The sequence below is a fragment of the Syngnathus typhle genome, linkage group LG8 (assembly GCF_033458585.1).
Source record: "Syngnathus typhle isolate RoL2023-S1 ecotype Sweden linkage group LG8, RoL_Styp_1.0, whole genome shotgun sequence".
In the NCBI taxonomy this organism is placed as follows: Eukaryota; Metazoa; Chordata; class Actinopteri; order Syngnathiformes; family Syngnathidae; genus Syngnathus; species Syngnathus typhle.
Window position 1 is genome coordinate 10,921,639 of NC_083745.1, and position 24,498 is coordinate 10,946,136.

A 24,498-nucleotide genomic window follows, 5' to 3' on the forward strand; every position below is an offset into this window, starting at 1 on the left:
GAAGGGGAGGGGGGGTCTAATGGAAGATGACCGAGAAAAGCAGACATGTGATGAGGCAAATAGCAACTTCATGTGACCCACGGCTGAGAAGAGGCTCGCAGAAGACAAACAGCCGCTTGTGTTGTTTCCTTCAGTCCGTCTGCCAACCCTGCACTCAGGCAAGTTCGCTCTCCTTTCTCTCTTATCTTTTCGTAAGATTTCATATTCATCTTGATGTTGGTTTTAACGAGACTGATGTTTGGACGATGCGTTCAGGAGGAAGCTTCAGTGCCTGGTTTAAACACTTTGAGATAATTGTCCCCAGTGGGCCGATATATGACATTCTGACTGCAAGATTTGTTCTGTTTTGTCATCTTCTCTGCACACTTTCGTCACTTTTAGAAACGCATAAAGAGAAAGTACATCTTGATCGTTGCCGTTGGCCAGTGCTACTTTTTGTGCACCACACCCAATAAGCCGAGAACATGCTCAATGCTACCAAATTTCGCTTGGGAAATGAGAATTTGTAAATTACAGTCAGGCGTTTGACATTTGGAGTGTTTACATGTCAGCTGACGGTTAAGTTAAATGAACGCGCAAAATCGTACAGTGTATTTTTGAAAACAAGAGTTTGTCAGTTAAAACCAGTTATTTATATCCTGGCATGTCAGCTGACATCAAAATCCTGTTCACTATTTGCGGTGTATATTTTACAAGAATTTGATTGGTATCTGGTGTAAATAAACATTTTAAGCTTTAGAATGTGATCACCTAGCGTGTTGAAAACGTCCTGTCCTGTCTCGTCCCATGCGTTGTCTTGTCTATTCTTTTTGTCTCAGGGTGTAGCACAGAAGTTTCTTCAACAGTGCCGATCAATCGTCAATATCAACACACATCGTTAGCTTAGTTGACTGGTTCGTTTATCACAGACAAATGATTTAGGTTGTTTTATTTACCTGACATGTTTCGGCGTGTACTTTCGCCTTCATTAGTGTCACTGGTGTAGGTGTGACACTCTGATGAAGGCCGAAACATGTCGGGTAAATAAACCAACCTGAAGCATTTGTCTGTGATAAAAGAATCAGTCAACTAATTTATAATTGAAGACAAAAGGAAGTTAATACAACTAACACATTGTTAGCATTATTTTTCCCTATGAGGCCTCCCAATCAAACAAATCACCTAAACTTATGTTTCCACTGTTTCCATCTGCCAAATCTGCAGGTTCCTCCGCCGAGGGCGACGCCTCAGTGGCTACCATGGAGACAATTAACAGTGTGGAGAACCAAGTGCCTTTTCTCAAAGAGAGTTTCTTCACCAGCCCCTTTAAAGACAAGCGCAAGAGCAGCGCCACCGGCGTCCTACGGCGACAGCAGCAGTCTTTCGGAGCTCAGCAGCAAATTTCCGGTCTTCCCGAGCATCTCAACGCGTTACCCTCTGAGCAGCGGCGCTTTCGCTCCAACAGCAGCCCGTTATGCAACAGACCTGAATGGAGGGGAGCAGATGGGGAGAGAAAGGAGGGGCAGTGGGAGAGGAAGGATCAGAGCGCCCTGTCTGGAAGGGGGGGCGAGCGAGGGATGAGTGTCGGTGGCGGCGAGCCCGTGGCCGTCACCACCAGTCTCCGCCTCCTCTCGTCGTCATCGGCAGCAGCATCCTCACGGCTGCCTCAGAGTGTATTGCGTAAGCAGGCGGGATTTGGCGTAGGAACCCGCGAGGACCCCCGGCCGCATGCCGGCTCTCGACCCCGGCAGGACGGCTTCTTAGCCAGGGGGGTCCGCCTGCTCCGCAGCATGGGCAACCAGGAGGCCAAGCAGAAGAAAGCGGGCAACGGCGCGGGAGGCAAGGATGGAGAGGCCGGAGAGAGGGAAATGGAGAAGAAATCCAAAAAGTCCAACAAGACCAGCAAAGGGGAACAAAGTGAGAAGAAGAAATCTAAGTCGGATTCCAAGGTGTCAGTGTTCTCCGGGATGAAGATCAGGAAGACTTCCAAGGCCAAGGGATTGTCCAAGGATGACTTGCTGGAGGACGAAAGGTCGCTCCACGCAGTTCGTAAAGCCGGAAGGGAGGCCAGCCTGTCGGCTGATGAGATGGGCACGTTGTCGGATTTTGAGGGCGATTTAAGCCGCTTGACGGCGGGCAGCCGGAAATCCACCCTGGATGAATCGTGCCACAAAGCCGGCTCGGAATCCGACGGGGACATCTACAGTTTCCACTCAGCCGCTGCTGACGCCGAGGATCTTCTGTCGGATATCCAGCAAGCCATCATGGTCCAGCGTGAAGACTCCGCCGAAAAGCATCAAGCTTTGAACGGCAAATCCGAGAATGAAAGCACGCTCATGCCGAGAGATTGGTCCGTGCCCGGCTCATTGAGCGAGAGTGGACCGTCCTCTGCGCCGGACACGGAGAGGAGCAGTGGAAGCCTTTTCCCGAAGACCAATAGCACCTTCAGCTTCCCAGATTTAACGACCACCCCATCCTCTTACGAGAGTGCCGAGGACGACCTGGAGAGCCCGGTTCCGCGCAGCCAAGATAACCGGACTGCTCAGGGCAATTTAGCAGGTGCGCCGTTTGTCCGGCTCGAGCCTGTCGGCGTGACGGCGCCCGCGGGGGCTCACAAGAGTGCAAGCAGCACCGACTTATCTTTTGAGCGAGGGGAGCAGGACCGCAACGCTGGCCGTGACTTCCTCTCCCTGAGGAAGAAGAGCAGCCTTTCCATCAGCCTGCTGACGACCGAGACCCCTCCCAGGCCAACTTCCGCCAGCTCCCCGTCCACCGTCAAACTTTACCCTCCCGTGCACCCCTCCTACGTCAAGACCACCACCAGGCAGCTCAGCTCCCCCATCGGCTCTCCTCTCACTAGCCCCTGCGTGCCCAGAAGAACCGACTCGGGAGAGCCCGAAGATCTCCAGGTCGTCAGGGGGCGCAAGCAGAGGTCCAGCTCCATCGCGGGGCCCCTCGGGACATCGGAGGACTGGGACGGCGCCGGAGATGGAGCCGTCTTCTTGGAGCAGGAGCAAGTGGAGAAGGGAGCTATGTACTGGACACTGGGCTCCAGGAGAGCCCAGTATGGACACTCAAGGTCTTCCAGGGGGACGGCGTCCTACCTGGACATCTTCTCTGGTGAGTCCCGATAACTCATACGTACGGCTGAAGATTTTCATTGATGTCAAGAGGACGGAATAGAAATAACGATGGAGCAAACATTATTAAAAATAGGTTCATTCAAAAGCCAAATAATTCTTGATTGTCAAATTGAAATGCGACAATTGTGTTGACCTGAAGTTTCAGGAAGTTCTGTCTCAGTCTGGGGAACTTTGATCAGTCACTTGAGTTTGTTCAGTCGTTAGCACAAGACCAAGATGTGCCTTTTTAAAGAGTGGGTAAATGAAATATTGAGGCGTGTCCCACAGGAAGTAGAGCAGAAAGCGAGACATCTGCTTTGCAAAGTGCCCCAGAGAAAAACAGATAAAAAAAAAATACATCTGATAAAAAAACATCAGCTTTTACTTGATTCCACAAAGGCTAGCATGTGACTCACAAGACTTTGCCTGAGTCTGAAAAGAAAAAAGTGTTCCTAAAGTCTTCACACATACGAGAACCGAAAATTTTGAACTGCGTTTCGTTAACGCCTCAAAGTTGATGCACAGTTTTAATAGAAAAATGACGTTTCAAAGAATGTAAGCATTCCATTTGATTATTTATTTTATCCTTAAACCTTTTTTTTTTCTTTCAGTGCCCCCCTCCCCAAAAAAACATGTGGGTTATATGAGCTATTTGACCTTTCTATCCGTGTGGCCGTGCTGCTTTTTCAACATTTACCACACAGCTCAATCAGCATTTGACAAATTATTATGATGCAACTGTACAAAAAACAAATGCTATTGATTGCACTGTGAATTCAATCTGGAAGCCTCCCCAAAATCTGAAAATGATCATCTTCTGATTCGACGCGAAGGCCTCGTAAAACAATTGAGATTCTCTTCTTGAGTGTGTGTCTATTAAAACAATGCTACCTTGTCTCCTTCTGACGCATGAGATGAGCTCAGCTGCTCTCCACTCGCTCTCAGTGTGTGTGTTTGTGTGCCCTAAAACAATTGACACCATGGCAATACACACATTTGCAGATTTACCCACAATGCCTCATTGGGGACGCTAAACCAAAGTGACAGTTTATCTGCGTGGCGCTGATGAGTAACGACGTCGACGTCATTTCCCATTTCGTCAACAAAGAGGTGCATTATAAAAACAAACAAGCAAATGTCGACAATAGCTTCAGTGTACGCGAGTGTGTGCTGATTTGTCTTGCGTAGCGGTTACTGCGTCTGCACTGCATGTGACACTGCGGAATTTACGGAGCTTTCCAGGTCACACGCAGCCCTGAGGAGGGATGGACGGCAAAGGGGAAGCGTAGCCAAAAGTATTTGCAACAGCCAGTCATGAGGAAAATTTGACATTATTCTGTTTCCTTCACGGAACTCCAGTTCTCCCGGGAATTGAGGCTTTGCTCAAATTATTACAGTATCCTGTGTTCCCTAACAATCACTCCACTCGCACACATGTTAAACACATTCAAATGAATTCAGACTGTGATTGTTCTCTCCAAATAAGAAGCTGAGAGTGCTTGCTTCAAGTGGTGTGCCTCTCAGTTGACGTATACAGCCAATCATAAACAAAAGAGTATGTTAAAACACCTAAATGTTCCAATCAAATCATAATTATTCATCTTAATTTTGTCAAAGACAAGTCTGCTAGCTTAATGATAACTTATATTGGAAAACCCCACAAACGGTGTGTTGTGTGTTTGCGGTGCGTGCTTCCAGGAGACCTCAGTGCTTATATTTAAAGCAAACAGCATGTAGCCGGAAGCCCAGAGTTACAAAAATAAGTACTTTCTTGCATCTTGATAAGGTGCAGGCGCATCAACACCTTCACATCACAGTAGCAGGCGTTAGCATGCAAGTGTTTCATTATCACATTCTCAGCTCTCGTCTATTTTGAACAATGTTCACATTTACTCATCGTTTTGGGATCGAAGCTGTTTGCTGTGCTAATGCTAGCATGTCTCCAGGCCGCACTCTGCTGGACAGGCTGTGTATGCACCAGGACGAGGGCTCATCCGAGGAGCAGGCCCAGGAGATGTGTCAGCGAATGTTGACTCGGGGCCTACTGCACCCCTTCGGCGACATCAGGGAGGATCGCCCCAGCAACGCCAAGGCCGCATTTAACGTAAGCCTGCACAAAATCACAAAATGATTGTTGCAAAATAGTACATTACCATCATCTATGCAGAAATCCCTTTTGATTCATTAATGATTGACAATAATGGAAAAAAAACTGTGCGATTGCCATTATCCTCACCCTCAGGAAAGACATTCTTTGGAGTACAAAAGGCCTTCCTGAAACACACTCATCCATGTTTCGCGCATGACTGGATTAAAACGTCTCCGCCGCCCACTCCCACGGTCACAATCAGCGATGCTCGCGTCAACCATCTGCTGACCGCGTTATGTAACCGCTCCACGTGCCTCCAGCCAGCTTAGCCAACCCACACTTACCAAGCAAAAAAAAAAAAAAAAAAAATTCTGTCTGGGGTTTGCACCAGCACAGTCTTTCATTATTCCATTAGTCAGCTTTGCCAGAAATAACGGAGGGGGGTGGGGGTGCATTCCCTTTTTCTCTCTTTTTAAATTCATACTGTGCAAACCCGAGATACAGTCGATCATGTGAGGCTAATAAAATGAAGGGGAGAAAAATGAAACATTTAGCAGACATAAAACATAAGTGGCTGAAATTAATTAGCTCCAGGGAGGCATTAGACACAAGCTGAGCGTTTGGGTAAAAATAATTGAAGCAGAGTCTGGTAATTGAATGGGGAAAAAAAATCTCATTTACTCCTTGTACATCCCTGAAAAGGAAGCCATTTTGTTTTTGGATTTCTTTTTTGTGTCATTCACATCCATCCTCAGTTAAAGCAAACAGACTGGGTCATCATTTGTTTCCAGGTTGTTTGACATTGTAAAAAGTCTCACCTGTTTGCAGGCGGAGCAACTGTACACCTGGGCCACCGTGGGGCTGCCGGTGTCGTCGCACCTGTGGGAGCTCTACGGTGCCAGAACACCGGCCAGAGCGCCAAGTTCCAAAGTAGCTTTGAAGGCCAAGTCAGCGGTGCCGTCTCACCCTCAGGTTTGTAGAATCCAATTGGGATGTGACCGACTGTTTGCCGTCCACTGATACTCTAAATGGGTGCAAAATCCAAAAGCCGCCACCAGAGGCCAGGCTTGTCTCACTTGTCCAAGCACACTGGACCTCCTTGTTTAGGAGAACGAATAAATAAGAGGCTTCTCTTTTCATTCAAGTATGCGAGCAGGGGGGGGGGGGCTGCTGCTACCGCACACTAAAGTGTTGCGGTAGCAGCGCTGCCCCCCCTTGCCTCATTTGAGGCCCAACCAGAGAGACTCTTTGTCTCTGGGGTCAGATCTCCAGCTATCCCTCTCATCCACTCTGGAGCCATGAGGTCTGATGGAGCCGAGATGTTGGAGGCTTTGCTTGACCTGCACGTAGCTTACACTCTGCTTTTTTAATTTTTTTCATTTTAGATCGGGGTATTTGGGATTGATATGTGAGATAATAGATGATGTGTCCAGAAAAGTCCCTCAGTCAACATCCACAGAATGCCGTGGATTTGAAGAACCAAACCTGGATGTCTTCTTTTTTCTCATGTGCTGGGAGCATGTCTTTGAGATTTATGGCACATCTGTCCCCAATGAACAGTAGTGCAAATTACCAAATCATTTTATGCATGGTTGAAGCTCTTGATATGTTTGTAAGGCTTAGATATCATTAGTGTTATACATAAATTTTCAAAGGTGCTACTAGACACACATAAAATGGGAAATGTTAAAGCAAATCATTATTTCTGGATTAGTCTGTCAAGTGATTTACTCTAAAAGCATTCCTGAACAGAAAAAAAATGAGTCTCCTCAGTTGAATGCCTGACTTGATTTGTTTTTCTTTCATAAATGTTGTAAAATGTGTTCTTTGGTTTGGTCTGATGAATGGAAGCAGTGCGCTGTATATTTGATTTAACATTTGAATGTTTTTTCTTGGTGCGCTGACAGACAGAGCCCAGCAGGTTGAAGTCAGGTCAGTCGTCCTCCGAGGACGAAGGTAGCATCATATCCCAGCTGGAGAAGACCATCCTGGACCTTCGCGTGAAGATGGCCGTGCTGCAGAGTCAGCAGGTTGCCTCAACAAAGGCCGGCAGGGATGACGCCAGGGGCCGGGAGGCGTTTGTCCAGACCTCGCCGCCGGGAGACGGGCTGAAGTCGAACATAAGCACCAGCCTCCCCAAACCCGAGGTGAGCTTTGTCTGCACGTGCCAGCAGAGACAGGAGAAAAAGACGATCCCGCCGCTGCCGCCTCCTCCACCTTTACCTGGACTTGGATCTTGCCCGCCTCCACCGCCTCCACCGCCTTTACCTGGACTTGGATCCTGTCCCCCGCCTCCTCCACCACCACCACCGCCACCTGGTTTTGGAGCTCCACCTCCTCCTCCCCCGCCGCCGCCGCCTCCCGGGATGGGCCCCCCTCCTCCGCCCCCGCCCCCGAGCCTCGGCCCCCTGCTCCCACCACCACCACCGGCGGGCCCCAGGATCTCCACTGCGGTCCAGGAAGCTGCTTCTGCCAAGGCCATGATTGAGCCCCCCAAGCCAATGAAACCCCTCTACTGGACGCGCATTCAGCTGCACGCTAAGAAGTAAGAGCACAGCGACAGATAGGCATCGCTGGCACTGAGCTTTTCTCCACGAAGGAGAGAGGAAACTTGTCCACTTAAGATAAACATCTGCCACGTACGATGGTGATGCTCAACCTTGCGGAAAATGAATGTGATGCAGTCCAGGCGCCGCGACCGCAAATGAATTGTCGGGCAACACAATTTGGTTCCTAAGTCAATTTAGGAACATTTGAGGAAGATTTAAAAATAGGCTGACTACTCCCCAGTGAGGTAGTTCTTAAAATAAATTTGGGCTCCAATCTCAGATTAGGTTTTCCTCCAATTTTGTGCAAAAAAGTTGAGTGGTTCTTTCTTGGTTCTTGTAACACTCAAAAATGTTTTTAGGCCAACAGTGCTGTGGGAAATGTTTAAAACTGAGCTAGTGAGAGGTTTTGTATGTTTTCACTTAACAATGTTTCTGTCTGTCTGCAGGCAGAGCGCTTCATTAGTTTGGGAGAAAATTCAAGAACCGACGGTGGACTTTGAAGAATTTGTGGATCTCTTCTCCAAAAGTGCTGTCAAAGAGAAGAAAAAGCCCATTTCTGACACAATCAGCAAGTCCAAAGCCAAGCAGGTATGGATGCCTATGATTGGGGATCCCTCAGGGCTCTTAGCTTAGCCCACTGAGGCGTGCTTCCAGGCAGACACTTATTATGTGGCCTGAGCTCTGGCTCCCGTCAGACTCCCGCCCGATCATGTGATGGCGGCCGGCCAGTATTTCGCGTGCGGCGGAAAGAAACCACGCGGTGGCGATGACTCCTTGTGGGGGGATGAAGGGGGGCTTGGGGGATCGAAGCCTGGGAGCCGTATTTCATGATGCGGTTCCTCCCATTGTGCTCACTGCGTGATTCACTTTTGTGGACCAGAGCGTCTGTCTCGCTTTGCCAGCACGCTTCATGCTAGTCCATCAATCAGCCGGCGAAGAAATGTTTGATCTCCGACGCAAACATGTTCTTGTCAGGATTTGTATGTTGAATGTATTTAACAGCTAAATGATGTGAATAGCACAAATAATATTATTCCGAGGAAGTGCTTTTCCCGTCCGTGAGGAATCCTCTGACAGTTTGCGAAGCGGAAATGCGGTTTTCAGGAATGAAAATGATTTCATGGGGCTGGGTGACTTCCAACCGACATGTGAACATCTCCCCGAAACTTTCCGTTGAAGTGAAAGTTGGAAACTTCCTTGAACATTTACGGCGTGAAAAAAAAACCCCGGGTCAAATTGACTTCTTTTTGTCTGCCGTCTCATCTCAAAAGCTTTGAATTCTTTTTTTTTTGTGTCCGTCCTCTGTTCTTTTTCATTTCAATTGATCAAGGAGGTCTGAGAACACTTAAGTGGACTTTAAATCACTTTAATCTTCAGCTCATCACTCGCTGTGAGCAGAACAAGTACAGAATGTGGCTGTGATGCAGCCAAACATTTGCTAGCATGGGGCTCTACGTCGTGTCCTCTTTTCTTCTGTTTGAACATTTTGAACCACATGGTTGCGCCATCTAAAGCGCTTAGCCTTCAGAGGCACAACGAGTGACAAATTCAAAGGGACAAATGACTAAATTCGGAGAGATAGATTGATGGATGCGGTCTGTTGGATCTCAGCGGTCACGGCGGCACGGCACTGCTTTTGGACAACAAGAAATGCGTCTGAGCCCGATGCTTTTGTAACAGGTCAAGCAGAATAGTTGGAACTTCTTCATTATTCATGAAGTTTTATTTTCGCTTCGGCGTGACCTTACGACGATCTTTGTCATGGTTTGCTGATCATAACAGGAGATTCAAAACTTTTTTTTTCTGTTTCTACAATTGGAAGATGGTTGATGGAGAGGATGTGGCGGTAAAGTAAATTGAGAAGTCATCAATCAACAAGACAGCATTATAATTTCATATAAATGTTTGTGGTTAGCAGGCTTGTGTGCGCTGCCACACAAGGAAAATGGTCATGATTATGTCTTTTGGAACATGTCAATTATTAAAGGCTTGCACTCGTTTTTTTGGGGGGGGAGGGGGATGCTGTTATGCTCACGTGACATTTGTAAAGATTTTTTGTTTTTGTTTTTTTGCCTGGTAGGTAGTGAAGCTTTTGAGCAACAAGCGTTCTCAAGCTGTCGGTATCCTGATGTCCAGCATCCATCTTGACATGAAGGACATCCAGAATGGTGAGTCATGTTTTCATGTAATAAAGGTATCAATCATACCAAAAAAATGAATCTCACTGGCCTTGTTGACATAGCGACGAAAAATGAAAACGCAGCAGAGGAATCAATGTATTCCAGTTCGGCATGCGTAGCGAGTAGCAGCCCAAGATGGCCGCCGGTGGCTAGGGTTAGTTTTGCACTTTCGTTTTGGTTTCAGCCCCTCTAATAATCGTGCAACTGTTTTTCTCTGACTTGTCAAGCTGAGTGACGTCACCCCGGAGATGATGATGAGAACGGACTTTCTTCCTGTTTGACTTTGGCTCTGATTGCTCCGCCGTCGTCACTCATCGACGTGTCTAAACACCGGCTCTCGTCAACAAAAAATCGTAGATGCTTCACATTTTGGGTGACCGTAATTTACTCTGAAGCATGTCGTTGCCCGGGAAGCCTTTCCACAGTTTTTGTGTGGAACGTGAGGTCATCCGTCCGAGGTCGGCGCCAGAGGCAAGGGCCAAGCTCATCAGCATCGTCGTTCATCTCCAATGTTAGGACAACTGTTAGCATAGCGCACCATTAGCGCTGATTGGAAACGTCCGTCCGTATATCACAGAGATCAAGATGATTGAGAAGATACAAGAGCTTTTGTGAAGCGTGCGTTAGTCAGCCGTCAGGGCCTGATGAATGCTTGTCGTTACAAAACAGTCGTTGGCAAAAAATGCTACTTTCATAAGAAAATGTTCCCAAGATGTAATTGATCTTCGTGAGATGGGGAAATGAGGCCCTCTCAACGCGCTCAAGTAATCGTCACTTTTGACGCCGTGAATCATGCGCTTTATTGGCCGGCGATAAAGACGGCGCCGGCTGTCATCGTTTGGACATCTCAAGCACTTCTGATTCACACGTTGAGCGGCTCCCTGGTGTACGTCGCCGCTGTTTCCGGGCGACCGGTCAACACGCGCAGCTGTTGTTGTTTGTCTCGTGTCCGCCGTCATTTCAACATGGCGCTCCATCCGTGTCGCAATCCGCGCAAACGTGCCTTCGTCGAAAACAACCTGCCAGATTCCAATTTGGTTTGAATGAAAACCAAATGCTGTGTGCAAGCGAGAAACAGCAGCAACAAAGGGTCAAGAAGAACTCTTTAGGAGAACGAGATGGCCGAGACCAACGCGAAAGACTTTGGCAGATCCGATTGCATTAGTTGCCCGAGGCGCTTCTCTCGCAGTCGTACCTCGATCTGGCACGACCGCGATCCTTAACCTTTAATTTCAAAACCAGCTTCCCCAATGACAACAATTATATATTTGGAATAATTCCTTCCAAAGTTCAAAGTGTTCCCTTCATAAAACGGCCGTTTTAAAGAGGACCTATTATGGGTACAAGACAGCTTGTACCAAGACATTTCCTGACTACGGCAACTCCCCAAAATTCACTTGAATTTTCCCCATTTGAATACATGAAAATGTCTTTTAATCTGTTCCAGCCATAAATAATAAAAAAAAAATCTGTATCAGAAGGTCTAAGTTGTGAACGTAACAGTGGTGAGTGTTTAACTGAGCGATGATGCGCACGAAGCGCCAACACGCCGGCCTCAACAGTGCCGAGGCCATGTTTGTTTTTAAACATTTACTTTGCAAGGATTAATGTTCACCGGCGTCCGAAACAAAAAGGCGACGGCAGGAATTCAAACACGCGAGTTTAAACGCACGTCAGCGTAGCACTGACACATTTCAAAGACTTTCGTAATTATGTTGTTCTTTGCGGCTTTGCTTCTGGTTAGACGACCTGAGGGGTCCGGATTTTGGTCCGAGACCATTTCAAGATTTATAGACCAAGTCTTATGGGGCGAACAGATTAGCCTTGGAACTCCTCAATTCACTTTGACAAAGTTCCCTGGCACAGAGTTGCCACGTGATAGCCGTAAAGCACTACTTTTGTCAAAATGCTGAGCTGACATCAACATGGTTGTACCAACAGAGAATCTTGCTTTGGCTGTTTTTAATGCCTTCTCCTTCCTCCCTCAGCCGTCCTCAATATGGACAACACCGTGGTGGATCTGGAGACCCTGCAAGCGCTTTATGAGAACGTGAGTATCCAGAACATCAGAGGATGTCACGGTTGCTCCGAGACGGCTGGTGTCTTGTCTTTATCTGGAAGAGAAAGACGGGCGAGTTTCGCGCTTTAGGTCATCAATCTGGAGCCGTAAACATTTTTCCGTTTTCCCGTCAACACGCAAAGGCGAGCGGCACAAGGCAAGGGAAGAGTTTCCCGCCTTCTTCTTTCCTTCGAGCTTTTATTTTGAAACCGACGCTTGCCACATTTCACGCCATCGACATAAAAACTGGCTCTTATTTTCTGACAGAAGGGAACCCGACAAGGATTTGATTTGAGGATGTGATTCAAGCAGGCGACCGTCAGCTGTCAGCATTTTTTTTTTTTTTAACTTGCGAAACCACAATTCGTACAATTTGATTGCAAAAACGGAGAAATCAATTCAGGCCATCGTGTTTCCAGAATCCCGCGGCATGTTTTTCCACTCGACGCCACTCTGCTGCAAAGAGATTTTTCACTTGAGATGTGGCGTTTCCTGCCTCCCCTGTAACGGGTTGAACCAAAGGACACGGGCATTAGGCACCAAAGCAAAACGTGTGATGTGACGGGTGGACCTGAATAGGGGAGCCATGATTTAACGCGCTAAATATGTTTTTGTCACGCTGGATCTGATCGACTAACCCCCCCCCCCCCCCTTCCCGCCTTCCGTCAAAGTGATTAACGAAGACACTGGCGGGTGCATTGTGCCTCCAGAATATTTACATCGCTGCCTGTCATCGTCACGTTTCGCTGCTCTGACAATAAAAGTATTCATTGGGAGCCCAAACAATAAAGAGCGGGTTCTAAACATGAGCACGTGTTCCGGTTTGAAGATGCTGTGAAAACCTTCTGAATTGCTTCTCCACCAAGGCCGTATGAAACCTACTAGCAACGCTCCATTCCGTGGCGGCTGCCCTTGACCACGTACACAAGAAACGGGTTTGGCTAGGTCACGCTGCTAAGTGCAGTGTGAAAAGGGCTTCGGGGTGTTAGAAAAAGAACCGCAAATAGGCAGCGCGACTCTGCTGCATGTCGACGACGGAAACAAGGCAAGCTGCCATTCCGAACCGACATGTCAAAAGCCTCCTCTTACCTCTCAACTGCTTGCTCACCCCACGATTTGGAAGCCCCCTCGCCCCTCCCCTCCCCTTCGCCGCCTTAGGCTGTGTTATTGAGTGGAGGAGCCAAATTGTTTCCCTTTTGTATTGCGAGACTCCATCCTGTCTGTGGGTCTCCAGACCCCTAAACCACAGTTGGCAGCACAGTCAGCCTGTCTTGAGGAATGCGAGGGGGCTTCTAATGGTTACGCCCTCGCTCGCTAGCTCGCGAAAGAGAAGGCAGCGCAGCGCTCCCTCACTTTCCTCAGCACAAACTGAAACCCGGCACACTGATGGATTTTTCTGCTATTTTTTTCTCCCTTTCTGCGGGCGTAGAGTCTCTCAGTCTGCGATCTTGCGGATTATAGTCGCTCCTGTGCTTTGAACAATAACCCATTAAAAGGGGCTCACAGTGATAGCGGGAAAAGGCTCGCAATATCACAAGCCGTAATCTGGGCCCAGACTGGCTGGCTGGTCTGAAGCTCAGAGCGCTGACGGTAGCGAAATGTCACGCGGGTCACTGGCGGCCGTACGATCTTTTAATGATCGCCTCTTCGTAGCGTGCGGCTCGGGATGTCTTTATATGTTTATGACATTAAAGCCCCGCTCATTTGGAAAGTATTCTCTCATAAACGGCAACGTGAGTGACATAAATGAGAGAATTAGCCGTCGTCGGCTCCCTTTTGCCCAGAACTGGAAAAGCGCGTAATGAATACCACTTGGCGCTCCAAATCTGGCATCGCGGAACATCGTCCGACATTCCTTCGCATTTGATATTCCACATGGGACTGGATTTGCCATGCTAACAAGCGTTGCAACATGCCCTTGCAATTCAAAGATCACACGCTAATGCCTACTTGTCCCCAATTACGCCAAACAGCGCCGGACCGCGCCGCCGCCCTTTGAGGGAGATCTGCTTTGGGTTAAATATATTTACACTTGAAAACGTCTCGAGAGGAGGGCGACAGAAAGCTCGCCCGCAGGAGGCGACGCTGCGCGGAATACTAATCGGGCCCTCTTAGCCTTTGATGCTCCTTTGTGATGGCCGCCGCGAAGGCTGGTCCCCTGCGAGGTCCAACAGGTGGAGCGCCACTTTTATGTTCTTAAAGCAACGTGTCGGTGCACCTGCACACCCATCAAGGGTGAAATTAAACAACCAGGTGAATCTTTTGTCTTCTGTTAGTGAAAAGCTGTTTTGAATTTTGAAGTACAAACTATCTTGAAAGACTTGGAGCTGGCCAACGATCCAGTACTACCACTTTGCGACCCATTTGCTTTGAATTATAACAAATATTTTTCCATCATTCAGCGAGCCCAAAATGATGAGGTGGAGAGCATCCGGAAACACGTGAAGTCGGCGCAAGACAAGGCGGACGCAAAGCCACTGGACAAGCCCGAGCAGTGAGCGAGCGTGCCGCTATGGGCTATTTGCCACTTGAGCTTCCTCAGTGAGTCCAAGCAAACAAATGCTTCAATTCTTCAGGTTCCTCTTGCAGTTATTGGAGATCCCCAACTTCTCCGAAAGGGTCTTCTGCATCCTTTTCCAGTCTACTTTTTATGAATGCATCACCTCCACTGCCCGCAAAATGGAAATTCTTCAAAGAACATGCAAAGTGAGCTCTTTTATTTCATTTATTCCCTTGCTGATTACAGCATTTGCTGATTTATTTTATTTATTTTTTCTACCTGCGGCAGTCTCTTCAGAGTGGCAAGTGTGTATTGCAGGTTCTGGGTCTGGTTCTGGCGTTTGGTAACTTCATGAATGGAGGGAATCGAACCCGCGGGCAGGCTGATGGCTTCACCTTGGACATTCTGCCCAAGCTGAAGGACGTCAAGAGCAGCGTAAGTGGTTACGAGAAAAGGGGAATGTTTTCATGGTATGGGAAATAAGAAAAAAAGAAAAATGAAAAGTTGTTCAAATTGAACATTTCTAGAAAAATGCCCATAAAATCGACGTTACTTTTCGGTTAGTATTTTTTGTGTTGCTCTGTTGAATGTTACCTGTTCTTTTTTTTTTTTTTTTTTTTTTTTTTTTTTTTTTTAACTATAAGGCACAAACGAACCAGTCTAGCAAACGAGTTCAACTTTATTCATAGTTTGAAAAGAATACGGTAATCATAGATAGAGAAATGGTAACACAGCTAATGCTTACTTAGAAGATCAGCAATTTTTCAGTTTTAATGTCATGCAAAAATTCAATTAGCCAGATGCTATTGTGTAGCATGACTCTAATTAGCGTGGCTTGACAAAGCTAGCTTAAGAACAAAATATCTTTGTTTTCTATGGAAATATATTTTAGGTTTTATATCATATCGTAAGCACTATGTTAATTGTTTATTATATTATTGATTAAAATATTGATTTGGACAAGAAGATCTCAAGAACAACAGATTGCCTTCGACTCTGTAGGTTCGGCCGAAGATAAAAATAGTCGAGAGAAAGTCATCGGAAAATCTTGACCTCCGCCGGCTCCCTCAACCTGGAATTAGAGTCCGGTCTTGGAACTTGCATGAGCTTCGGAGCTTCGGAGGAGAGGCCGCGGTGTTTACTCGTCTCGCTCAATATCACAGCAGGCCCCCGTGTGCCCTTGGCGCCGCCATATAAGGCCGCGATACTTTGCGGCGCGTCCATAAAGAACATCCCGCTCTGAATTATGACAGCCGGCCAAGCGTGTTGTTACATTGTTCGCCTAACGTCCTGATTGATGCTCCCCTCCTGAGGCCGTTGTTTCTATTCCTGGGCGCCCAGGCACAAATTGAAACGTCCTGCTCCGATATGATTAGATTAATAAATAAAGGCTTTGGGTTTATTTACGGAGGTCTTTTCTGTTCTTTCAGGATAACTCCCAGAGTCTTTTGTCCTACGTGGTTGCTTACTATCTGAGGCACTTTGATGAGGTATGTTTTCATTTCTGTTTATTTGAATGGCTTTTCCGTTCGGGTCTGATTCCCTCAGAAATCCTTCCAGAGCCCTCTTTTCATCTCCTCTCTCGCCAGAGGATACAATGACTTATCGTTTATCAAATTATTTATTTTTCTTTTCCGTATATACGGCAAACTGAAATCTCTCTCCTCCCCTCCTCCTCCTCCCCCGGCTGATTTTCTGTCTCTGCGTTTCGCTCTTCATCTCCCGGCCTGGCTTCGTTCAAACCGGTCGTCCGTGAGCTGGCACGGCATCTAACGAGGCGCTGGTGTAAATAATTAGTTTTCGCCAGATGAGATGAACTCAGGCTCCGAGTTCTGGTTGCCAAGATCAACCTGCATTACATGCTCGCAGAACTCATAATGGCCTTGGAGTGACAGTGATGAAGAGGATCATGATGATTTTTCCCTGCTTTTGCCCAACTTAAATGCTCCTTAATGTGTTGCAAACTCAAATATATCTTCTGAGACTTGTTTGAATTGTACTTAAGTACACGTGAGCCGTTTAGAACATTTGCATCAATCTGGCTCGGTGCTCATAATGTATACAAGCGAAGCCTTCCCCAAGTCCGGGAGCCTTTTTGGTGGTTCCCTGCGTCAATGCGTGTGTTGTGCTTCTCCAGAACGCCGGAAAAGAGACGTGCCCCTACCCTCTACCCGAGCCGCACGACCTCTTCCAGGCCTCCCAGATGAAGTTTGAGGACTTTGACAAGGATCTGCGCAAGTTACGGAGAGACCTGACCGGTGAGGTCACCCCCACCGAAGGTCCGCCGACCCGCTTCGGAAGGGCCCGGACTTTTCCCCCCCAGCTGCTTAACTCGACCCCCAAGGTGTTATTTGTTTACGGGCAACGTGTGAGGAAACATGTGGCGCCATGAATTATGCACGAGGCCTTTAACATAACTTCTCGCACGGAAACGGAAACTCATTTTCTCCGAAGCCGAGCGTGCTACGGCCGCCGTCAGATTGGCGGAGGTGTGTCGGCCGCCAGATAACATCTGGTTGTTGTCGAGATGACAAGCAGAAACAGATGTGAGCGGTTCAGGACGGGACCCCCGTGGGATCGGCAGAGCTCCTCGTGAAATTGAGATCAGCATGCATAATGTGCTGCTGCTTTTACTTTCGCTGCGTGTAAACTGCTCAAGAAATAAATTAAATGTCTGATAGGAAGATTTAAACTTTTCTAATATGCTGTGATGTCTTCATCATCTATAGCTCTAAATTCACTTTGCTTCTGGCTGCGGCCTCCCTCTGGGGCAATTGCCATACCTCGATCAAACACATGGAAAAATAATTTCATTGATTGATCAAGATCTCTGGAAGCAAGTTTGGCTCGCGCTTTGACAAGGAAGTGAAGACCTAACGAATGCGGCTGTTGGGAAACGGGTCATTTCTCTTGCTCTGAGCACTCGGCGGCACTTTCCAAGTACTGACATGTCCGCCGACGGTTACAAATGTATTTTGGTGCAAATAATAAAGTGTGAGGATGTCTCCGTCGTCGATTCCCCAAACAAAGTCTGCTCGCCGGGTTGTTTTATGCGCCTTTGAGACTAACCCAATTAGCTTGCGCGATACACTTTGCCAAATAATGTGGTCTTTTTTATGTTAAAATGTATAAGTGGTGAAGATTGAATCACGCTGACTTGAAAATAATAATAATCTTTACTGAAATTAGTTTCCCTCTCTTATTAACAGCGCATGTAATAAGGTCATGTCACGTGTTGTGAAAGCTCGAGCTAGTTAGCCTTAGCACTTCTTTCCGTCTATCAAAAAGCACATACACATCATTTTACTTTGTGATCTGAGAAACAAAATATGATTGGTAAATAACCAAATACACGTATGCCTTTTTTGTTTATTAGACTGAAATTTTGGGAACGCATGAACTAGTTAATGGACTGACAAAACGGATGAGCTAGCAATCAACAGCCAACACTTCCTGGCCTTGGAGCTTGGGAATACCTTGTCTCTGTTTTTCACCTCATATGACCCCAACATTTCAATCATTAATCGTAACAGCGAGGAACTTCACCTTTCTATATTTAGCCTGACGTGTTCATCCTCACACAGTGACCTCATCTTTTTCTTTCAGCTTGCTCCAGAGAGATGGAAAAAGTATGCAAGCTGTCCTCTGAAGACAACCTCCAGCCCTTCAAGGACAAGATGGACGCCTTTGTCAGACAAGGTGACTTGTTCTCCCTTTGGCAATATTGTGGTTATTGTAACCAGCGGTATCCATTTTCCATAAAGCAGCTTGTCGACTCAGTGTCACATTTCATCCGGACTAAAAGTATTTTTCCATTGGCGTGTTCTCACATGGTTTTGCTTCAATAAATGTTCAAATGAGCCGCTATCTCACGGGGAAATCATAGATTAGAGGAAAAGTCCAAAAACTGAGAGCAGAGGTTTTTTTTTTTTTTTTTTATTAAACATAACTTTTTTTCTCCCACCCGCCACGTGTCAATCAGATGTGTTGTCGGCCTGACAAAAAAAAAAAAACCTGAATTTACCGAACTGGAACTATTTACACGAGACATATTTGATTTACCGGTAAAGACAATGTTTAATCACGCTTTTACGGCCATGGAGGGTGGTTGAAATTCATCCTGCAATAAAAATAGTATCAAGAAGGCTGCATTTGAAGGGGCCTCCGAATCAGGACAGCCGGTGACATCATAAGCGTTCCGATAGGGATGCTTATCGTGTCGCTTTTGTTGCGCAACAGCAGCAAAACATCGTCCTACATTGCAGGCCTTGCCTCTTTACATAACAATAAATGTATTTGCCTTGTGTTGGCTTTGACCTAGGCGACGTTTAAGTGACTGTGACCAATCTCTTGGAAGGAACACGCCACAGGCTTCGCACCGACTGCTTTTGTATTCAAATGAGCAAGTATAACGCGGAGCATATGTGGCTCGGCGGTAAAGCTCGCTCGTCCGTTTTTGAAAGAAAGTCTGCAGATGAAAGCTCCTGGCGCCCTCCGTTACTCCCCTCCCCACCCCCACTCGCTCCCCTCCGTCGCCGCTCTCCTGCGCTCCCTTTCTGGGTTGTGGAGAGAAATATGGGAGCTCCCGCTTTGATTCACATGACAAGCTTTTTCCTCTGAGAGACGATTGCAAGCGTGGAAGTTTTGCTCGCATGGCTCCAGACGGGATTCTTGGGGTTCCGCCACTGTGGCGGTAGAAAGAGGGGAGGGGCGGGGGGAGAAAACTCAAAACAAAACAAGAAAAGAGCCAAATGTCATATTTTTTTTGTTATTTTGCTAATCTCTAAAAGGCCCGGAGGTTAAACTGTTTCTGGCTCCATAGTTTGAAACCGCCTTTGTTTGTTTTCTGACCATGAAACTAACCACAGAATAATAGTGGAAGCGGACATGTTAGAAATCCGTTGTTTGGTCTCGCTCCATTTTGCTCACAAACTCTTTGATGCTCAATCTTTGGGCCTTGTCGGATAATCTGTTTCTGATAGACGTCCAGATTATGAGAGGACAGGATCGCTTACATTCTACTTTTTGGATGTTTTGGCCATCATATTGCTAAATTATTATGTTAAATAAATTGTTTGGTTTTCTGTGTAATAATAAAATCTGAAAAAATGGAGATACATACACTGACAAAACCCATTCACCCAAATGGCTGATTCATAATCTTCAATGAGCACAACATTTACCTTTCGGGAGTACAAGCACGGGGACGAAATGTAAATGGCCCGGCATTCAAACCCCAAACCTCAGAACTGTGAGACAGATGTGCAAAACAAACGTGCTAGCCCGGAGTTCACCCTGTTGCCCAGATGGTTTTCCATTTGAAATCTAAAGAAATGTCCATCATATCCATGAAATTTGATTTTCCACGATTTGGAATGAAATATAGCTACCGTATTTTTCGGACTATAAAACGCACTTAAGATCCTTTTAAGTTTCTCAAAAAACGACCATGCACCTTACAATCTGCTGCGCCTTACGTATGGAAGTTGAATCAAAGGTCAATCGCAATCAACTCATTAGCGAAAACCATACAGACATTTCTCCAAATAGACAGATTCATTGAGACTGCCCTTGATAATCTGGTACCAAATTACGGTACCGCCTTTATTAATTCTCAGGTCATTGAATCAATCTGGACTGTTCTGGTTATATTAGAAGTGGTTTTCATCAGTTTCAGCAAAACATTAGGGCTGCACTAACCTGAGTTGATGTGAAAAAAATCTTTTTAGCTCCACCCACTTAATACATCAGTTAGCAATACGAATATTTTCAGTTACCATATAGGGCATGTCTTCTATTTATCTCATATAAAAAGCAACAAATTTGGACTCAGATCAGGCAAGAACCTTTGCCTTTACATGCGTCTTAAAATGTGATGGCGTCCAATCCAACGCTTGGTGCATAAATCAGCTGCCATCGGTTTCAACTCAAGCACACAACCTAAAATGAATTGATGGAAATTTGCAATGCGATCTTCAGTCTGCAGCCAGCAAATGCTCCTCTAAGATGCCCCCAAAACGTTCTTTGTCAAGAGTTTTAGGAACTGGTTAAAAGTCACCTTGTTGCCTTTCAACACGGCAATTTTTTGCAAAGCTTTGGGAAGTTCCATCAAAACAAGAACCCAAGCGAGATAAGACGACTAGTTGAGCGCTCAACAATGTGACTGTTAACCTTCTTTTCAAGGAACAAAGCAACTTCCTGATATTGAGCCACATTAATATTATTTACAGATTTATCATATCAATAAACTGACGAGCTGTCATCCCGCAGGAATGGGACTGCGGTCCAATGGGTATTTTAGCACCGCGGAATTGCGCCGGTCCCAGCGGGTTTCTCTGAGATCTTTCGATGCCGCTCTGGCTTCAATTATGCATCGCAACCAGATATTCCCATGATAAGAGCCGAACATATATTTGCGCCAGGAAAGATTATCTCTTCTATCTGCTGTCACGTCTGCTTCGCAAAACAAATCCATGAGGAGACTCGACTTTAGGACATGTCTAATCATTGACAGTTTCATGCAACTTTAGCGAACATTTATTGACCGTGAGGGGGCTACGAAGACAACTGGCACCGCTGACCGAGGCTGGATCTTATTCTCAATGGAAACAGGCAGCCTGCGGATCAGAAAGGAGATAAGCTAACCTTCATCCAGCCAGGCTGTCACACTTCACCGCCGTTGCAAGTGACCCCGATGGCCGCTGAGATTAGTCTGCTTGAAATTTGGACGAGTGCAGCAGTGCCCCCCCGTCTTTTGTGTATTGGGGACCGGTTTCTTGTCAAGCGATTTGCTACATGGTCATTTCGATTTTGGTTCCTCATTAGGTGATGCCCCTTAAAAAAGATCGATCAAATATTTTTCATCAGTCTCCAGCTTGATTTGGATACTCTCAGGTATCTTAACACCGCAAAGATGACTGTTGGTCTACGTGACGGTGGCGGGCGTAAAGGTCGTGTACATACAAGTCCGCCTGCCGCTGATCTCATCCTCGCATGCATTCCTTGCTCTTGTTTTCCACCAAATTGTCTTTTCTTTCTCTTTTTCAGCCCAAACTGAGCTGGAGACACAGGAGAAACAACTGGCAGACACTCAAAAAACGTAAGCCCTTGATCTGTTCTTCATGATTTTCCCGCACCTCCTTCACCTCTCTCTCTCTCTCTCTCTCTCTGGTAGGTGATTCCTCTTCTTCCATTTCACAGGTTACATAAGGCCCGCTCTTGTGCGTCAAAGCCCTGATTTGTGAGTTTGGAAGTAAAGGCAACACGGGATGATAAATCCAGCAAAGCCTTATAGACCGTATTCACAGAGGAACATAATCTTGCCGCTTTGTCAATATTTAGGGCATCTGGTTCCCTCGGTTATGGGGAAGGTGCAGGCCGTCGTTCCGGGGGGCCTCAGTAGACGGGAGGCCCCCCCTGTGCGGTGTCTGCGTTGTTTATCTAAGCGGGGCGAGAGGAGACAGCCTCGGCTCCAGGTTTCTGTTACGGCTGGCGTGGAATGCGTTCCTGCAGCACACTCCAAACAAAGACATCCCAACCTGCCCACTGTATTGATCCACTGCAAACCGCCTCGCTCTTCAACACCTTGACGGGCAGCGGCTCCAGAGGTTCTGATGGATCGGCGGCGTGCCGCCCTCCCACTTTTCCCCTCATGAACATCTAAACACGTGTCCGTCAAGGTTGGAGGCTTCGAGGTTTCAAGGATGAAACTTGGTCATATTCATCCATATCTATCCCATTAGTTGTTCATGAATAATTTTTTTGATACCGTAATTTTCGGACTATAAGTCGCGTTTTTTTTCATAGTTTGTGTGGGGGGGCGACTTATACTCAGGAGCGACTTATATACATGGGGGTTTTTTTCACTTTTTTGGGCATTTTATGGCTGGTGCGACTTATACTCCGGTGCGATTTATAGTGCGAAAAATACGGTACCTTGTATGTTTGGCCACTTTTAATTAAATTCATACGCGCAGTTCACTACATCTAGAGACAAAATAAGGTGTTTTTTTTCCGGTTGTTTGTCTGCGAATGAATGGCGAGAGTATAGCCCTCCAGCTAGCAGGCACTGCGTTAGCGTAGCTAAGTAATATGCTACGGCGCCTTCTGACTCAAGTAAAAATTTCTGTCAGTTCTCAAGTCACTGTTTTGTTTCTGAAAAGCATCAAATTCCAAGATAAGCGTCTGGATTCTGCATATTTGCTTGATGCTGCCAATTTTTTGCCATAACTGACTTGTTTTATCTCCCGCTCAAATAGTTTTGTCTTGATGTTCATATTTTCTTTTTTGTTGTTTTTCTCTTCCTTCAGCTTCTTGGAGCTGAGCACGTCCTTCTCAGTCAAACCCAAATCGGGAGAAAAGGAGGCGTCGCCCGGCACTCTTTTTGGACCTTGGCATGAATTTTCCACTGATTTTAAAGAACATTGGAAGAAGCAGAACAAGCTGATGCTAAAGGAACGGTGAGTTACCCATGACCCACATGAGTATGAGAGATGGATGGTTCTATGGAGACTGTTTGTTCTCTTGCTCGCTCGCTGACTACATAAATAGCCAGAGCCAAGTTAGCATTGACAGCTTTGTCAAATGTATCTAAAATAGCCAATCTTAGGCGATTTAGTTAGCTAGCTACGACAAAGACATATTGGCTAGCTTGTTAGCTACATGAATGGAGTCTAGTTGGAAGGAAAAAGAGACGAAATGACCCAAATCTTGAGCCTCACTTCTGAAATGAAAAGAACACACGCAGCATCCACTTGGCTTCCACTGCTACGATGGGTACACTGATAACAATGCATGACAACAAAAAGCAAATTGCTCCATGATGCCACACGAAGATCACAAGGTGATACTCGTCAAAGGGCCCCGAGTAAAAGGTCGGTTTGTTCGGCCGGAAAGAATACAAACAAAATTTGAAAGGGTGAACTCTTTGACCTTTTGCTTTGAGCTATCATGCAGCATTTTGTTGCGTGGTGGTGGTCGCGCAAATAAAGATCGTAATCGTACCTCATTGTGGATTGCTGTGCAAACACAAGGCACTGGCAAGTCAACTTCATTCTCCAGAAATATATTTGCTCATACTACTACTGCTCTATATTTGTCCCCTGCATTTTAGGTTGAAGATGGCGGAAGAGTGTTTCAGACAGGCCAAGGAAAAAGCATCCTACAACATCAAACCCAAACATGCAACTGGCATGGTACGTAGTCATCTTTTCTCTTTTTTTTTTCCTGCTACTCTACTCTGCTTTTTTTTTTGGAGTTGTCTGATGAAAAAAAAACTCTCATCTCTCCTCCACAGAAAGCGAAGCTGGGCCAGAAAATGTAAAGCAGAGAACGGCAATCACCCAGGCGACTGCGGTCGTACAATCCGACGTGGCTCCTCAGTCATTTTTACTCCAAAGCGTTCTTTTTTTTTTACAAATCAATTTAATACTGTTGTTTATCGCACGTTGGCCTATTTTAAGCGTATCGAGAGTGGAATGCTCAGCCCATTTCTGGCAGCACTTATTGAATTATTGCTTGCAAACGACAAACTCAGGCCTCGGGGATTAGAGCGGAGAGGCCAGGAAATGCTCGCTGCAAATTCGTAGCAACACTGTATGCATAGGTTGGATTTTAAAAGCCATATCTTTTTTTCTGTTAGTGCAATATCTCAGCCGACTTTACAAGCAAGCAGTTTTTCAACCTAGATCATTTTGACACGGTGCCTTATCATACACGAGCTGACAGATGAGTGCTGGACAAGACGGATTTTAGAGACGTATCATCTGTAATTGAATCTTTCTATTCCGAAAACATGACTTCACTTTTATCCTGCTTCGTGTTGTGATGTCATCAAGCAAAAATTGCTCACTTTTTCAATTCTTACCCAGCTCATTTTCTTATTGTCTCATTCCTATCGTACGTGCTATCGGAGCAAGCGGATCACATGACATGTTTAGGATCCAACACCTTTGACCGTGAAAAAGATCTATATATACATATATATTTATTGAATAAAATAATTTACATTAATTTTACATT

General features: G+C 46.2%; 1 protein-coding gene across 1 annotated transcript; it reads left to right on the plus strand.

Annotated features, from left to right (window-relative positions):
• Positions 1 to 17: 17 nt before the first annotated feature.
• fmn2a (formin 2a) lies at positions 18 to 24,494 on the plus strand. The gene is made up of 18 exons (XM_061284543.1): positions 18 to 158; positions 1,204 to 3,099; positions 5,048 to 5,205; positions 6,019 to 6,162; positions 7,098 to 7,735; positions 8,186 to 8,327; positions 9,820 to 9,907; positions 11,908 to 11,969; positions 14,381 to 14,472; positions 14,555 to 14,684; positions 14,767 to 14,913; positions 15,909 to 15,968; positions 16,616 to 16,736; positions 18,085 to 18,177; positions 21,526 to 21,577; positions 22,788 to 22,937; positions 23,591 to 23,672; positions 23,774 to 24,494. The coding sequence occupies exons 2-18, from the start codon at positions 1,239 to 1,241 to the stop codon at positions 23,798 to 23,800; spliced, it is 4,047 nt and encodes a 1,348-aa protein (XP_061140527.1). The 5' UTR covers positions 18 to 158; positions 1,204 to 1,238; the 3' UTR covers positions 23,801 to 24,494.
• Positions 24,495 to 24,498: the final 4 nt, after the last annotated feature.

What these genes read in the sequence shown, in the direction of transcription:
- fmn2a (XM_061284543.1), top strand. Translation starts at nt 1,239, where the DNA reads ATGGAGACAATTAACAGTGTGGAGAACCAAGTGCCTTTTCTCAAAGAG. An exon ending in CGGTGCCGTCTCACCCTCAG is followed by an intron (nt 6,163 to 7,097) that starts GTTTGTAGAATC and finishes GTGCGCTGACAG; the next exon opens with ACAGAGCCCAGCAGGTTGAA. An exon ending in TGAAGGACGTCAAGAGCAGC is followed by an intron (nt 14,914 to 15,908) that starts GTAAGTGGTTAC and finishes CTGTTCTTTCAG; the next exon opens with GATAACTCCCAGAGTCTTTT.